Source organism: Anthonomus grandis, chromosome 13 (assembly GCF_022605725.1).
Source record: "Anthonomus grandis grandis chromosome 13, icAntGran1.3, whole genome shotgun sequence".
Classification (NCBI taxonomy): domain Eukaryota; kingdom Metazoa; phylum Arthropoda; class Insecta; order Coleoptera; family Curculionidae; genus Anthonomus; species Anthonomus grandis.
The window spans coordinates 22,829,140-22,846,403 of record NC_065558.1 but is presented as its reverse complement, the minus strand read 5'-3'; the positions used below and the strand labels follow the sequence as shown (position 1 = coordinate 22,846,403).

General features: G+C 33.6%; 1 protein-coding gene across 4 annotated transcripts in view; it reads left to right on the top strand.

Moving 5' to 3' along the window:
• LOC126743814 (facilitated trehalose transporter Tret1) overlaps positions 1-17,264 on the top strand; it is a 118,179-nt gene that overhangs the window by 36,028 nt on the left and 64,887 nt on the right. For 3 of the 4 annotated variants that reach the window (XM_050451044.1, XM_050451042.1, XM_050451045.1), the window contains exon 2: positions 4,041-4,240. In XM_050451044.1, coding sequence (XP_050307001.1) covers positions 4,041-4,240 — 200 coding nt within the window. Of the gene's footprint in view, positions 1-3,871; positions 3,974-4,040; positions 4,241-17,264 lie in introns of those variants that run through there. The other variant, XM_050451043.1, reaches the window with a different exon arrangement.

The window sequence follows — 17,264 nt, the reverse complement described above, 5'->3', positions numbered from 1 at the left end:
CAAATTTATTATAAGGTGATTTCCCTTACACCAATCGTTAAACTTTTTTATAATAGGCTTTGAATTCGATTTCCTCCATACTTTCTCCTGTAACTACAATAGTAGTATCGTCTGCGTACATAAACTCTAAAGCCATACATTCCTAATTTTTGCAACAGTATTTTACAAGACACGCAGCTGAAGGCCTTTGCGAGATCAGAGAACACTACTGCGGCTGCATCCCCACCATTAAGGCTCAGATAAAGCTTCTCCAACGTATAAAAAGATGCATCACTTGTATCCTTGGAACATTTAAAACCAAATTGAGCTTTATTTAAGAGAGATTTTTCTTATAAGAATGCATTCATCCTATTTTCAATAGCTTTTCCACAATTTTAAAGAGTGAAGAAAGTAGAGATATAGGTCTGAAGTTAGCAAGGGTATCATTGCTTAAAAATATAGCTTGCTTTAATAGAGCCGGAAAGTCATCATCCAAAAAAGGGGCATTAATGCATTTAGCCAATGATAATAGTGCTGATAGAGGCGAATTTGCTAGAACTTTTATTGAAATTCCGTCCCAACCTGAACAACATTTAGATTTAACCTTTCCTAAGGTTTCCATGATTTCTTCAGCTTTGATAGCGACAAAGTAAAACGACTCGCCAGACCACACACATTCAAGGTATACAGGGTGTTCCGTTGATCATGTTACAAACTTCTAGGGCAGATAGAAATCGTCAAAAGAAAAACAAAAGTTCATATAAACATGGGTTCGGAAAAACCTTCCTCAGGGAGCTAGAGCTCTTTGAAAATAACCTTTAAAAACTAGTTTTTTTTTAATAGCTCCGGAACTACTTTAGCTACCGCAACCAATTTTGGGAGGTAAATTATTGTTAGTACGTTTATTCTTTTGAACCTACTAAAAAAAAAATTACCAGGGGTTTCAGAATCAGGGGGGTATTTGGTAAATTTAGGCCCATTTCTTCAAGACTTAAATTACTGCCCGTTTGGGCATTAGATTATGATGTTCCTATGCTTTTTACATAAAAAAGGTGCTCTTAGTAAAAGTCGGTAAATGGTAAATATCACCGTTTTTGTGAAAATTGACGAAAAGCAAGTTATGAGATACAAAAATGAATGACCTATTATTATTAATAAACAATTTAGAAAAAAATCTGGCGTAAATAAAAAATAAATGTTTAAGAAAAGTTCAGGTAGCCACTTTATTAAATTGGTACTCAAATTAATTAACTATCACTTTAATTACCTTGAGGCATAAAATGTTTAAATGATTTTAAGTGTAATAAAAAAACCAACAAATTAACAATTTTAGAAACGTAAACAAATTTTATTAAAGACTGGTATTACAAATATAAACTTAAAATATTAATTGCTCAAAATGCCGGCCGCCACGATCGATACATTTATTGTATCTATGTGGTTGACGTGGTTAAAAATATCAGGCGTGGTTTGAATTACTTCAGCAGCTGCGGAAATTCTGGCCACCAGGTCTTCTTCTGACTCGATTGGAGTTTCATATACGAGACTTTTTATATGCCCGCAAAGAAAAAAATCTAAGGGTGTCAAATCTGGTAGGCGCGCTGGCCAGGTGACAGGGCCTCCGCGGCCAATCCAGCGCCTTCCAAAATTTTCATTTACAAACTCGCGGACAATAAGTGAAAAATGAGCTGGCGCTCCATCGTGTTGTAGCCATAAGTTCTGTCGTATATTTAGGGGCAGATCATTTAATAGTTCTGGCAGTACATTTCTTAAAAATGTAAATAAATATTTCCCGTTAAACGAGGAGGCAACATAATTGGACCAATTAAGCGTTCTCCAACAATGCCGGCCCACATATTGACCGAAAACTTATGTTGATAGCTCTTAAAATGAATACCATAAGGGTTTTCCTTACTCCATACATGATTATTCTTAGAATTAAAAATGCCTTCTTTTGTAAATAAAGCCTCGTCAGTAAAAAGGACATATTTTGGAAATTGAGGTTCTTCTGTATACCGGTCAAGAAACCACTGGCAAAAATTCACGCGGAGCATAAAATCATTGGGTCCTAATGATTGCACCTTTTGCAGGTGGTAGGGCCGAAGAAGCTGTTACAGCTACTGCTCGAGTACTTACTGATGGGTTATCTTCAAATCGCTGAAGCACTTCTTCCTCAAAATCCGGGATTCGGATGTTCCTTTGCGCGCCATTATCTTGGCGTTTTATTTTAACGGAGCCAGTCTCCCTGAGCCGTTGATTGACCCTTTCAAAAAGTGTGAGAGCTGGGATTCGCCTTTCGGGAAACCGCTCTTCATATAGTCGAGAAGCAGCCCTACCATTACATCGAACTTCCCCATAAATTTAAAGCATATCGGCGTATTCAGCAAAAGTGTAATCTTCCATTACTTAACCGTAATAAAAAGGGAATTAATATCATGTAAAAAAAACTGACAGTCATAAATTTAAAAAATACTGACAGCGGCAATGAATTAGCATTATTATTATTATTATTAAAAAAATTAATTCAGGTGCTGTATCTTAGTTTGGTTTTAATCAATTTCCACAAAAACGGTGATATTTACCGACTTTTACTAAGAGCACCTTTTTTATGTAAAAAGCATAGGAACATCATAATCTAATGCCCAAACGGGCAGAAATTAAAGTCTTAAAGAAATGGGTCTAAATTTACCAAATACCCCCCTGATTCTGAAGCCCCTGGTAAATATTTTTTTTATTTAGTAGGTTCAAAAGAATAAACGTACTAACAATAATTTACCTCCCAAAATTGGTTGCGGTAGCTAAAGTAGTTCCGGAGCTATTAAAAAAACTAGTTTTTAAAGATTATTTTCAAAGAGCTCTAGCTCCCTGAGGAAGCTTTTCCGGACCCATGTTTATATGAACTTTTGTTTTTCTTTTGACGTTTTCTATCTGCCCTAGAAGTTTGTAACATGATCAACGGAACACCCTGTATATTCAAAGAAACAAGCTAATCACACACATCTTAGAGCTTACGAGCAATTTTTGGTTTCCAAACAAAAAAAATGTAGAGAAAAGGTGTACTCCAAACGCTACCTGCGTTACAGTCATACATTGCTACGATTGAAAACCGTTGAAATGACGTTTGTCAATGAATCAAGGCATGATGAGCGACTATTGCTGGATGCAACTTCGAGGAGATTGCACGCAACATAAGAGAAAAACTTTGCAAGTAAAAGCGTATTTTCGACTTCAAATATGACTGTGTCAAAAACTGAAAAATCACATGTGTTGACATTACGCATCATAACTTCCATACTTTTCATTTGATTTAGACTAATTTAGATTTAAAATAAAGGTGACAAAATTGTCTTTGAGCTCACGTAATTGTCCCAGAAAAAAATCAATTAACTTTGACAATTTGGAAAAAAATATAAAATGCTCTTTTTTCAACTTTCAGATATTTTGCTAAAATCTGGAAAACGGTTCTTAAAAAAAAGTTATTTTCGGCTTCAGCAACTTTAAATTAGTCTCAAAAACGCTTTTTCGTCGAGGTACATTTTTCGTGTAATTTATAGTAAAATACTTCATTTTAAATATCATCTGTGTTCATTAACATAAAAATGATTTTAATTATCTGCACTAATTATTTTTTTTCATTGAAAGCTTATTCAGTATATGCTTGAACGAATTTATTTCAATTAAATTTATTATTTAAATAGAGGTAAATTACACTTCTTATTTATTAAAAAAGTAGCATGTGTATTGTGTAATTTAACAATAATAATAAGAATAATAAAGACAAAGGATTTGTAGAAAAAAATACTCCCAGTAGTATTTAAACGACTATATGTTTACGATTAGGTCTTATCTTTTAATGATGTTTATAATTAATAAACTTTTTTTGATAAAGAACTATAAATAAGATTTTTTTTTAATTCAGAATAATAAATTTAAAATCAGTAAAAAATATACTTTAACTGATTAGTTAAATGGGTGGCCACAATCTTAAAAATCTGTAAGTTCATTAAATGAATTTCATATAATAATATTACTTTATCTTTATTGATATTGATTTTTTGCAGTGAAAAAGAAAATGAGCCGAAGCCGAAAGTTTCACCCGTAAGAAAAGCTTTGCCGCAAATAATAGCAGTTAGCGTTAAAAATGTTCTACTATTTGCCTTTGGGATGACCTTGGGATTTCCTACTATCCTGATTCCCAGTTTTTCTGATAGTAAAAGTGGAGAACGCATTACTCTGGATCAGGATGCCATATCATGGATAAGTAAGTCAATCTTTTTCTATTTTAAAACAGGGGTACATAGCATATTTTTTGATTTGTAAATAATTAAATCACATAGGAATTATATGGGATTATTTAAAAAACATATAAAGTAGCTATCAGAAAAAAATTTAAAAAAAGAACCTTTATGTGGCCACTGTACCGAACCAGTAAGTACACTGATCAACAACAATAAGGGACAGCGGACAGTTTTATTATTTTATTTTAATATGTTTTTTATATAAAAAACGCTTAACATATTGTCACAAAAAATAAGAATAATAGTTAATATAAGTAAAAGGTGCTTTATATTAACTATTATTCTTATTTTATTTGCTAATAGTTAAAAAATTAAGTTGCCCTAATTCTTGCTATTCTATTCGCTAATATTGGAGATAATAATACCATAACATCTTCTATAAAAACAAGGGAGTGATCTGGAACGTCGGGAAATGACATTTGTTTTTGCCTCTTTTACGTAAGATTTTTGATAAATATTATTTATTTGGAGAATCAATTTGAATCAGTTCACCGGCACAATATTTTATTTGTCTATAGGTAGAAAATTTTACTAAAAGAAAACTTCCGACTTTAATTTCTCTTGGATCATTTATGTCCAACGGTTCATCAAAAGAGTCAATTATATCTGACTCGGTAACTAATATCTTCGCTATCGCTGCTATCAAAGTTTTTTTTTCAAAATTTTTTTTAACTGGATGATTGACATGTCTTTCCAGAGGTCCTAGAAGTCTTGCTCTTCTTTCTGCGTTTCTTAGCAAGCCCTTCTTATATGTTTTTAAATATTAGAGTCCTGGTTAAAATTTCTGTTAATTTTTTTTGTCTTTTTTGTTTTATTATGTTTTTTACACACGTTTTAGGGTGAGTTCTTAAGTTTTTTTTGGGTTTAACTTACAACATTAAAAAGCTAAAACTAGCATTACCGTGGAACTATAGGCAGGTTATTTGCTTGCAACAACTAAAATACAATGACGCCAAAGTATGATGTAAAAATGGCAAAAAAAGCTTTATAATAGGGGAGGATGGGGCAAGTGAGACACCTTAAGGCTCTGCGGCATATAACTTACTAAGTTTTAGAAATAAAAAAACCTTCATCGTTTATAACACGAGTTTAATTGGTTTCAAACTAACATAATCTTAAAAATATACTAAAAATTAACTCTTTGGAAAAATATCAAACTTAAAACAAAAAAAAGAAAAATGACTCTCTTGCCCCAAGTTATAGGGGTAAGTAAGTCACCCACATGGGGCAAGTGAGTCCGAATGCTAATTAATCAACGAAAATTGTCACAAACATAATTATTAGTACCTGGCTCATTATCGGAACAATCCTCATGTAACCAGACACCACATTCATGCACATTATCCAATCTTCATAACAAGTGTCTTCGTAGGTCTCATGACAGTAAATGCGTAATGTGTTTTTCTCTTCGTCCGGCATTGTTTTTATGTTGTGTTGTTTACTCCTCTGCTCTTGACGTGGCACTTTGCTTTTTTTGCTTAGAAATTCCTTCTTTTAATTTTTTTCCATTACTAGTACTTGTCCCTGCTTTGTGGTCTAGTTTCTTTTTTACTTGCTTAGCTTTCACTGGTTTTAATTTTTCTTTCAATTGATCTTTGTAAGGAGAACTGGTAATTATTTTAGATCCTTCTATGCGCCTAGATTTGGATTTGACAAATTCTTTCTTTTGAGAAGGTTTTGGAACTGGGCTTAAAGTTAAAACTGAAACATAACTACTTGATGGTTGCTCTTGTTCAAAATTGTTTACTAATTCTTTAGAAGTACTCTGGATATCATCTTTTCTCAACAAGACTTCATCACTTATTACGGGACCCTCGACGGGATTAATGATTTCTGTCCTACATTTCTTTTGAAGAATGTTCTCGGCTGGCGCAAAGTCACTGTCTTGAAACACATCTGAATTATATGGGTAGATTCCTGTTTTTTCAAAACCCTTAATAATCTTTATTGGTGTAAAAGCCTTAATAAGCCCATTTTTAATAATAGGAGTCATATCATATTCTGTGATCCTAGAGCCTGGATGATTTGTAAGCCAGTGATCCATTTCTCCTGCCAGATTTTTAAATGGTTACAGAAGCTTTAAATGGTCCAAAGACACTTACGTCCAGCGGTTGCAACTTATTTGATGTGTGAGGAGGTAAGGTTATAATAGAAACTCCTGATTTTCTAGCCAGGTTTACTAAATTAATGGACTTACGACTTGAATGTCCATCTAGTACCAGTAGACTTGGACAATCTGTTGTTGTTTTGGTGTAGCCTATAAAATAATTTAAAAATTTGATAAATAGGTCAGCATCCATCCGGCCTGATGGAGCAGGAAATCCTACTGCTCCAGGAAATGAACCGCTCAAAAAACCAGGATTCATTCGAACACGAGGGAAGACCATAAATGGTGGAATAAACGTACCTGTAGCGCCGACACAAGCTAATAAAGTTGTGTTTTTCCTCTTTCTAAAGAAGTTAATCTTCCCACATGCTTTCTTCCCTTTTCAGCTAAAATTTTTCCTGGTTTTTGAAAGCAGGTAATCCCCGTCTCATCGCAGTTAAAAATCCGATGCGGCGGAAAATTAAACTTGTCCAAGGTCTTTTTTTAATTTTGAAAAAATCATTAACTCTAGATTTGGAAAATCCTGTTACTTTTGCAATGCTGGTTGCTTCAGGTCTTCGAATAGAGAGGATTTTCTGACGATTTAAAAATAATTTCACCCAGTCTTTTCCTGCAAGTTTTCGATCTTTATTAAAAGGATGACTTATTTGATTGGCTTCAGCAAATTGAAATGCAATCCTTCGAAGATCTGTAGTCGAAACTCCATAAAACTGTTTTTCCAACAAAATTATGTGTTCACATAATTCCTTTTTCATTTTTTCATTGATTACGGGTTTAAACCTGCCGTGGTTTACAAGTGGAGTGATCTGTCGACGCTTTAATCGTGATTGTAAGGTGGTTCTCGGAATACTAAAAACCACACTAGCTTTTTTAATTGACATCTCTTTATTTTGAATCGCTTCTAAGGCACCAAGAATGGCATCTTCTGAGGATGATCCTTTTTGGGTTTTGCGCACGTAGTTACGCACCATTTTTCCTCTGCAATATATAAAATATATTTATAAGAACTTTTTGTACTACAGTGGGGTAAGTGAGTGATACCTGACTCACTTACCCAAATCGTTCTTAAGATATAAAAATTTAAATCTTGAAAAGACAGATAAATGTGGCAACATTCTAAGCATAACGCGGTATTAGGCAAATATAAGGTTATGGTATGCACTTCATACAATATTAAGAAAATGCCTTTAAATTGGGGAAAATCCTTATTGATTTCGCATAAATATTATAAAACAACACGCAAAATTTAAAAAATGTTAATATTTACTTTAATTTTAATAATTTTCAGCTAAATGCTTAAGGACACAATACGCGCTAATAGACATGTACACTACACTGATCATTGACGTGCTATGATGCCGGTTGCTCGACATATTTCTAGAAACGCACTTGCCCCCTATGTTTCACTTGTCCCACTCTCCCCTATCATAACAATTTGTCACGTATTTTGACTGAGGCACAAAACAATAATGCTATTCCTCTTTAATAAAATATGAAGCATTTTTAAAAAATAAAATATGATAAGATACTCTAAGAAGTCAATATTCAAAATTATGTAGATAACGTATATTAGAGAAAAGAGCAACAACATCGCAACGCCGCTCAATCGCATTGGTGATTCTACCGACATTAGGGATTTTTACCAATGACGTCATCTCTTTGGTGATATTTATTTAAGACACAAATTTTTAACATTTTAATATGCTATTTTTCTGTCAAGACAACAAAAAAACATAAAATCAATCCTGTTAATAAAACCATGAACAAAACACGAGTTTTACTTTTAATAGATAAGTATTTTTTTAAAAATTGAGTTTAAAAATATAAACTTTGACATTTTGCGCATCACTGAGCTTTTGCTTGTGGTGTTGCCATTCCAAATTTTTTATAAGAGGTTTTAGGAATAAGTTAAATCAACATTATACAGAGTGTTTACAAGGGTGGGTAGATCTTAGCAAAACAAACGTTTTTTACTCATTAACCCGCATGCGCATGCGTTCAGTGATAATAGCGCATTAAGGATCGCGCAGTGGTATCCAACCTCGAACACAGGGAAACGTATTTGTACCAGAAACCGTCTTAGTAGATGACATAAAAAGACAAGGAATATTTAGGAGATTGACGAAAAACAAAGAAAAACACAAAGTCACGGTCTCACAACATGTAACAAAACGGGCTACACGTGTTTCGCTCTAGTTAGAGCATCATCAGGCCTTTAGAAGCCATCCACACACTTCACAGTATAAGTTTGTACAAGTTTCTACTGTGAAGTGTGTGGATGGCTTCCAAAGACCTGATGATGCTCTAACTAGAGCAAAACACATGCAGCCCGTCTTATTACATGTTATGAGACCGTGACTTTGTGTTTTTCTCTATTTTTCATCAATTTTGTATGTTGGTCTCTTAGAGAATAATGGATGAGATTTTTGGATATTTAGGAGAGTTTATTAAAAAAAAAATTTTTAATTTAAAAGATGTTCAACATTGTGTTCACTCGCTTCAATTCAAGCATGATAGAGTCGCACCTTTTCCTCCTGCACATGTTGAAAAACTTCCGGAATTTCTTGAATTTCAGCAGCATCCGTAAGAATTCTTCCTACTAACTCTTTCTCTATTTGAACCGGAGTATCGTGCACAAGCGCTTTCTTGTGACTCTATAAAAAGAAGTGGAGGCCATGCATTTGGTGTACCCTTGCCAATCACTCTTCCCTGATGTGTCTGGTTCAGATGTTCCCTTCCGGCTAACGGGTAATTTTCTGGAGCTCCATTGTGTTGGTACCACATGTTTTGTCTGACATTCAGGAGAACATTTTCTAACAATTTGGGAAGCGTTTCTGGCAGAAAGTGAACGAAATTTCTCCATTTAGTCGTGGTGGCAAGAGATACCGGCCAACCAGAGTATTACGAACAAGTCCTGCCCAAACATTCAGCATAAATTTTCGGCAGACGGAAATTCGGCGTTGCGCCTCGTTTGTCGTAAAAACCATTGAGCGAATTCTACCAGAAGGGGATAATCCTCAGGCAGAAGTTGTACCTTTTGAAATTGAAACAGTTGCAGTTGTTGTATCTATTTATGTAGATACTTACACAAAAATTATAATTTTCATTACTATCATAATACAACGAAAATGATTCATTTTCGTGTAAAACCTCCCATACCCGAACATGGTCTATTCGTGCTTTATTTATTAACGAGTGCGCTACAGCTCGGGTACTTTTGGAACGAAGATTTCCTCTTCTATTCCTGATACACGCAGTGTGCGTGGTTTTCCCCCCAACATTATGAGACTTCTGCAAATTAACTGTTTCGTTGCTATAAACAATTCGGATGAATAACACTTTATTAACAAATCTTACGCGTAATCTGCACTGCAGATTCTAGTCTTCAACATTCTATAAAGTACATACGTAGTTCAGTTGGCAGATAATCAAGGTAATGTTTTCGGATAATATTTGAGACTAATGGCATAAGTACTAACATCTATGCACTAAGCCTACACAAGTTAAAAGAATACATAACCTATATTACTAAAAAATAACTACACCTAAATTAAATATAAATATATATTCTATCAAAATTTATAAAAATCTAAATTTCACTATTGAATGAATTATCTTTGTTTAATATATACTTCTTTCAATTTGCTAAAGAAAAACTAAACACAGGGAAAAATTAAGAGTAGGGACGACATGAAAAGAAAAAAAGTACAGAACGATTACTAGAAGATCAAATAGTCTAATAAATACTTTTAAACTAAGGGTAATCAGAGTATCGAAGAGGGTCTATAAAAAGAGTATAAATACTTAAAAATAAGATCAAAACTGTATTAGGCAGTTTTAGACGAAAAAAAACAAGGTAATAGACCTAAATTGAGATAAATAATAAGAAATATTAGATAAAATGAATTCTAGTTAAGATAATATATTAAGCTCTGATAAAAATATAAAACAGGAAAAAATAAATAGAAAAAAAACTAACCAAGGCCATTAATAGGATTAAAACAGAAAAAACTAAATAGTACCAAGATAAAATAATATCAAAAACCTTAGGGTAAAATAGAAAAATAGCAAATAAGAATATTTAAAGCTTTTCTATCTAAAAAGAATTATATTAATATACAGGGTATTTTCAAAGTTGAGTGATTTATTTTATCTGCTTGTAGGACTCGTGAAAAGGAGTTGATAATTATGTTAAAAATCACCTATATAACAGTTAAGCATAATAAAAACGTTAAAAAATTGAAAAAAATAGGAATGTTAATAAACACATTTTTTGATATTTTCTATATAGTATAAATTCTTAACCTTTTTTGTTAACTGCTCTTACCGCTCATCAAAATTGGTGTTATTGAATAACTTTTAGTACGAACCTTTGGTTTGATCAGTTGTACCACCTTTTTAATAGTTTCGTATTTCATTTGTCTAATTACTTGGTGCGCAAGAGTGGCCCATGTTTACGAAAACATTGAACTATAGTTCAGTTCAGAGATCTATTAGAATCTTTGATGTGCGAATAGTCCGTGTGCAGGTGTTGTATTGTCACATGACATGTATTGTCACATGACATGCACGTTTAAATCGCAAAATTTTATGTAGAAAGAGTCATAAAGTAATATTCTAAGCGATATTTAATCATTTCATTAAATAAATAAATGTTTTAAGCATTTTTTAAAGAATTTATACATTTGATTCCCAAAATTTGACTACATGCGCCCACGTACTATTTTGTTAGACGTCTGGCCTCAATCACAGCCACTTAACCGTGAAAAGTTGCACAGGTCCGGCCTTAAAATTTATTTGTATTTAAAACTTTATTATTCGGGATTCGCTGAAGGACAAACAGAGGCAGTATGCTGTAAAAAAAAATTAAACTTGTTTAAATAATAAAAAAAGGGTTTTCTTACTATGGCAAAAAAGGGACTTTTTCCCAGAGAATGCAGGAAGAAGCAGTCTTTATTGTATCGCTGAAGGACAAACAGAGGCAGTAAGCTTAAAAAAAAATTAAACTTATTTAATTATTAAAAAAAGAATTTCTTACCATATGCAACAATAACTAATTTAGCCACAGATCTTTAATTTCTGCATCAGATTCATCATTATCCCAATTTATAATAAAACGATCCCCTCCATTCAAAATAATCTGATGCAAATTGCAATATTCCTCTTCATATCTTATAGTTTTTTCCTCAGATTTTTCTCCATTCTTCCTCTCCTAAATTCATAACTTCCTCCTTAATCAAATTTATAACTTTTTTATCAAATTTTTCGATACTTATTTTTCCTCCGAATTCTCCTTTTTAGTTGTCCCCAAATCAACTCGATAGGATTAAATACACAATAATATGGAGGAAGTCTGAGGACAGTATGACCATACTTTTTAGCTATGTTATCTACTACATACTGCTTTTCCCATGATCTGGTACTTACAACTTCCAATAATTGTTTCTTTGTATAAGATTCTTAAAATTATAAGTTTAATAATTATAATTAAAATTATATTAAAGTATAAGATTCTTTAAATTTGGAATTAATGTTTTCTTAAACCAGATTTCAAATATATCTGCATGCATGTTTCTATGATAGTCTACATTGCACTCTTCTATTTTTTTGCCACACAATTTCAGTCCATCTTTCACCCAACCTTCTTTTGAACCACAATGAATAATGATCATCCGAGATCCTCTGTTTGGTGGAACATCTTTTAGGACACATTTATTAGAACTATCAGTCCAACCCTCTTTTGCCATGACATGTGTATCATACTATTTTTCGTCTAAATAATATATGGATCTTTCTTCCTGCCGATTTTTTTAAATATTTACCAAATATTCTATACGCCGCCTGACAATTCGAGTACTTTCCATTACAGCAGCCCTTTTGTTAACCATCTTAAATTTAAATCCAAGTTTTATTAGGTATCTCCGCAAGGTTAAGACTGCGAAATGTATGTCCCTTGCCGATAAGGTGTGCTTAACCATCTCTATAGTTGGAACCTCGTTGTTTTTGTATTTAGAATACACAACTTCCCTTAGCAATTTGGCAATATCCATGTCAAGTCCCTTTGATTGTCTTGCATATTTCCTTTTTTTCTGTCTTTAATCCCTTTTTTTACACAATAGCATATTGTACTATATGGAACCCCTGTTAAAAACGCTGTTTTTTTGCAAAGTACTACAATCATTTGTGATCTGAGGATCATTCCTTAGATTGTTATAGACATTTAAACAAATTTGTGTGGGGTCTGTACTTAAACAATTACGTTTTAAAACCCCTTGATTTTCCTCTGTAGCTTTTACTCTCCTGGCTTCTTCCTCTGCTTCCTCAACACTAGAAAATGAACCATCAGAACTATATGAGTCTAAATCACTGTCCAGATCACTCCTATTGTTTTCACCACAAATATTATTGTCTTTTTTGTGCACCCACGGTCTCCATAAGCCGGCACAAACACTGTCCTCTTTATTTGACAAATTTTCCTGCCTATTTTCCCAGAGTCGAAACATTTAAAGGTCTTTAAGTATAATATTAAAACAAATCCACAAACACAAATAAAAAAACACACTTAAAAACTGCAAAAAACTTACGAATACAGGCCAAATTCTAAATTCTCCACTTTAATAAACGCGTAAAAAAGCAAAACCGGCAACACTCATCAAATAATAATAACCTCACATGACCCCCCTCCCAACTATTAAAGGTGATAGACTCATCCAACAACAATTTTTTTGAAGGCGATAGACCCATCCTTAAAGATCTCTTTAAAAACACGACGAAAATAATACAAAAACGGCCCAAAAATTTATCTGGGTACGGCCCCGTAATCCTCAAAATCAGTGGGATAGAGAGAGATACACAATCACTTGCACAACTTAAAGTAGAAATCGCCAGATCGCAGGTGTTTTATCTTTGTTTAATAGACTAGCTAAAAAGAGATGACAGTCTGCAAGTGTTTAAAATGATTTGTAAAATGCTTGGATTTTAGTCCGCGGTCAATTTTTTGATATTATTTTCTTTTTAAAAATGAACATTTTCGAAAGAAAAATAAAAAATAGTGTGCAACATGGGGTTTTACGTATATTTAAAATGATTTCATAGATAAATTATATAAAATTTTGCCATTTAAACATGTATATCATGCGACAATAAATACGACATAGACGCATGGACTATTTAGTGCGACATCTGCGACACATCAAAGATTCTAATAGATCTCTGAACTGGACTTTACTAGTAGTGGATATGCACCCATTTAATAGCCTCCCCGTTTCCCAGATTTAACGCGTTGCAATTTTTTTTGTGGGGCTGTTTGAAAGAGTTTGTGTATCATAATCACTTAATATTCCGGAAGAATATTAATCATAATAATAATCATAACATTCTTAAATCTTTGAAGATTGGTTCAGACAAGGAGGCGATAGCTACTTCGAAGTCCCTAGCGACTGAATTGTTGGAGGCTGATTTTATCATTGATAGAGATGGGGAGATGAATAAAACATCAAATATAGACCCGATGACTCCACCGTTAGTGAGACTGCCAAGAGACTCGGATGCGGCAGATGGTCGTTATTTACTGGCTAGGCTAAGGGATCCCTCAATTTTAAAACCCCTCAGGCTATTTCTTTCATATTTGCATGATCAGCCCTCCAGTGTATGTTTCGAAGGACACACCAATACCAGCATCCGATTGGCACTTGCCTCAAAGGGACTTCCTAGTGACGTGGACGCCTTGCGGAAACTCTACTTTCGCTACCATGACGCCTATGGTATTGGTCCAGCTGAAGTAGAAGCAGATCTGTCAGCCTTTGGATCCTTTTTCTCATCAGAGAAATTGTTACGCCTCCAAAGGATTGGAGAAAGCCAGAGCAATTACTATTCTAGAGGGTCTCCCACTAAGAATAAAAAATTTTAGGTAGTTTGACGCAAGAAGAGGATCAAGCACCCTCTAAAATACTGGACAATGGCAAGCTTAGTATTTTTTCTCTAAATATTCAGTCTCTAAGACACAAAACTGACGATCTATTTCTTTTGTTAGAAGAGCTTCATTTTCCTGATATCGTTGCGATATCTGAACATTGGTTATCGATGAGTCCGTTTTTATTAACAATTACTCTACAGTGTCCAGATTTAATAGAACAAATGTATCTCATGGAGGTACTTTGATAATGTCTAAAAGGAACGACTTTTCAGTAGTAACCAAGATCGATAATTTAATAACTGAAAAACTATTTGAATTTTCCATTATCTATAGTAATAAATATGATCTTCATGTAATTTGTATATATAGAACACCTGACGCGGATGTAAATATATTCTTTCAAAAATTATTAAGCTTGCTTGAGTCTCTGCATTTAAACAGCAAAATCGTTTTATGTGGCGACCTACATATTGATTTTTCCAGTGCGTGTGCGGCTCAAGAATCTCTGCAGTCCATTTTCGATTCTTTTGTCTTAATCATGCGCATTAAATCACCAACCAGAATAACTAAAATCAGCTCGAGTACAATAGACTATGTCGTATCTTCCTTTGATCCGGATTGACGTTGACTGTACTGTCCTAAACTCAGGCTTTTCAGAACATGAAGCAGTGTTAACAAAGTTTTCCATAATATCAAAAACTAAAAATATTCCCCGCAAATTAGGCCGTATTTTCTCAGATCGAAATTTTTTAAATTTTAAGCACCTGTGTCTAACAACTGACTGGAATGTCCACTCTTCTGATGCTGATTCAGAATTTCTAGATTTATAAAAACGCTTTCTAATCTGTCTCACAAATCCTTTCCTTTAAGGTCTCTCAAACTGAAAAAACATAAACCTTGGTCTACCCAAGGCTTACGTACATCTGCTAAGAACATTCGTTCATTATTCAATCTTGAAAAATTCTCGGACAGCGCTTCCTTTCATGACTATGTAAGACTATATAAAAAAGTTTATCAAAGGACTCGAAAAGCGGCAAAAGACGTTTACTTTAACAGGAGACTGGCAAAGTCTGGTAATGTCGCTAAAGAATCATGGTCGATTGTTAATAATCCGAGAAATAAACCCTTTAAGTCCAATACTATCTCTACCTCTCCTGAGAACCTCAACAATTATTTTGTAAATGTAGCGAAGAATCTAATGAGTACCATAGTTCCTACCCACAATCCACTTTCTTATCTTTCTAGTGCAGATAAGAATTTACACAGTTTTTTCTTTATGCCAATAGTATTACCTGAGCTTCGCAGTACGATTAGGGAAATCAAAAATAAGAGCTCTTCTGGAACCGATGGACTCACGTTGAACATGTTTCGAAACCTACCAGAGTGTACATTAAACCATCTTACAAATTTAGTCAACCTGTCTTTTCAAAAAGGAGTTTTTCCTAACTGCCTTAAGAAGGCAATAATAATTCCTCTACATAAAGGAGGAGATAAAGATCAGTCTTCCAACTATCGCCCAATTGCTCTTCTTCCCACACTATCAAAAATTATTAACAGATTAGTGAAAAAAAGGCTCCTATTATTTCTACTGAAATTTAAAATACTCACGCCTCAACAATTTGGATTTTTAAATAATAAATGCACAAATGATGCTAAGTTTTCCCTTTTTAATAATGTATACTGTAGCTTAAACAACCAACATCCTACGGCAACAATCTTCTGTGATTTTTCTAAAGCTTTTGATTGCTAATAAAAAAGTTGCAACACTACGGGTTTAGAGGTATGCCCCTCGAATGGTTTAAGTCATATCTCAATAACAGGAGCCAGTATGTGAGGATTGATTCTACGATGAATTCTTACAAGCCAATAGAATGTGGAGTGCCTCAAGGTTCAGTGCTTGGCCCTATTTTGTTTCTCATATTTATCAATGATATCGCTAGTCTGAATATTAAAGGAAGAACCTGCCTATTCGCGGATGATACTAGTTTTACCTGGAACAATCCGGATATTGCCGAACTTCATAAAATCATATCAAGTGACTTAACTTCTATCAAAGCATGGTGCGACTGTAATCTTCTTTGCCTTAACATCTCCAAAACTAAATTTTTGTCCTATAAAAATTATTTGCAATCTTTTGTACTGGATAACGCAACTATTGACGAAGCCGACTCAGTGAAGTTTTTGGGGCTTACTGTTGACAAGTCGTTAAACTGGGACATGCACATGCAACCCTTTAACAAGAAATTTAAGCTCCGCTTGTTTTGCGCTAAGATCAATTACCAAGGAGCTTAGCCTCTCAACCTCTATAAAGTGTATTTTTCCCTTTTTGAATCACACCTTCGTTACGTCCTTCCTTTTTGGGCTGTGTGTAGTGTCACTCAATTTGACAAAATTTTCAGACTTCAAAAGAGAGCTTTGCGTTATACACTTAGACTTAATTATAGAGCTCATTGCCAGGATTTCTTTAAAAAATTTAATATCTTAACTTTGCCGTCACTACTTATATATGAGTCCGTTTGTCTAATTCGCAAGCACGTTTCATCAAATTCAGATAGGCCATCCCATAATTATCATCTGAGAAACGCGGAGTATGATTTATATCTGCCTACTCCACATTCAGAATTGGTAAAAAACTATATTGTACAAAGCAAAAAAAATGCACAATCATTTGCCATTGAACATCAAGTCCATCACATCTTTTCCTACTTTCCATAAGGCATTAAAATCATTCCTGCTGGAGAGAGCCTTTTACTCGGTAAACGATTTTTTTAATACTTAATTTTAACTTCACACACACAGACTGATTTATTGTTTTTATATGTACTGTTTTATGAAGGTAGTAGCTATGTAGTGTTTTGTTTATTTATTCATACTTTTGACCACATACAATTATTGATTTGTATAAGTTTGTATATTTGTTTTATTAGTTTTATTTTATTTTTGTGTGTTTTGTTTGTTTTTGTGT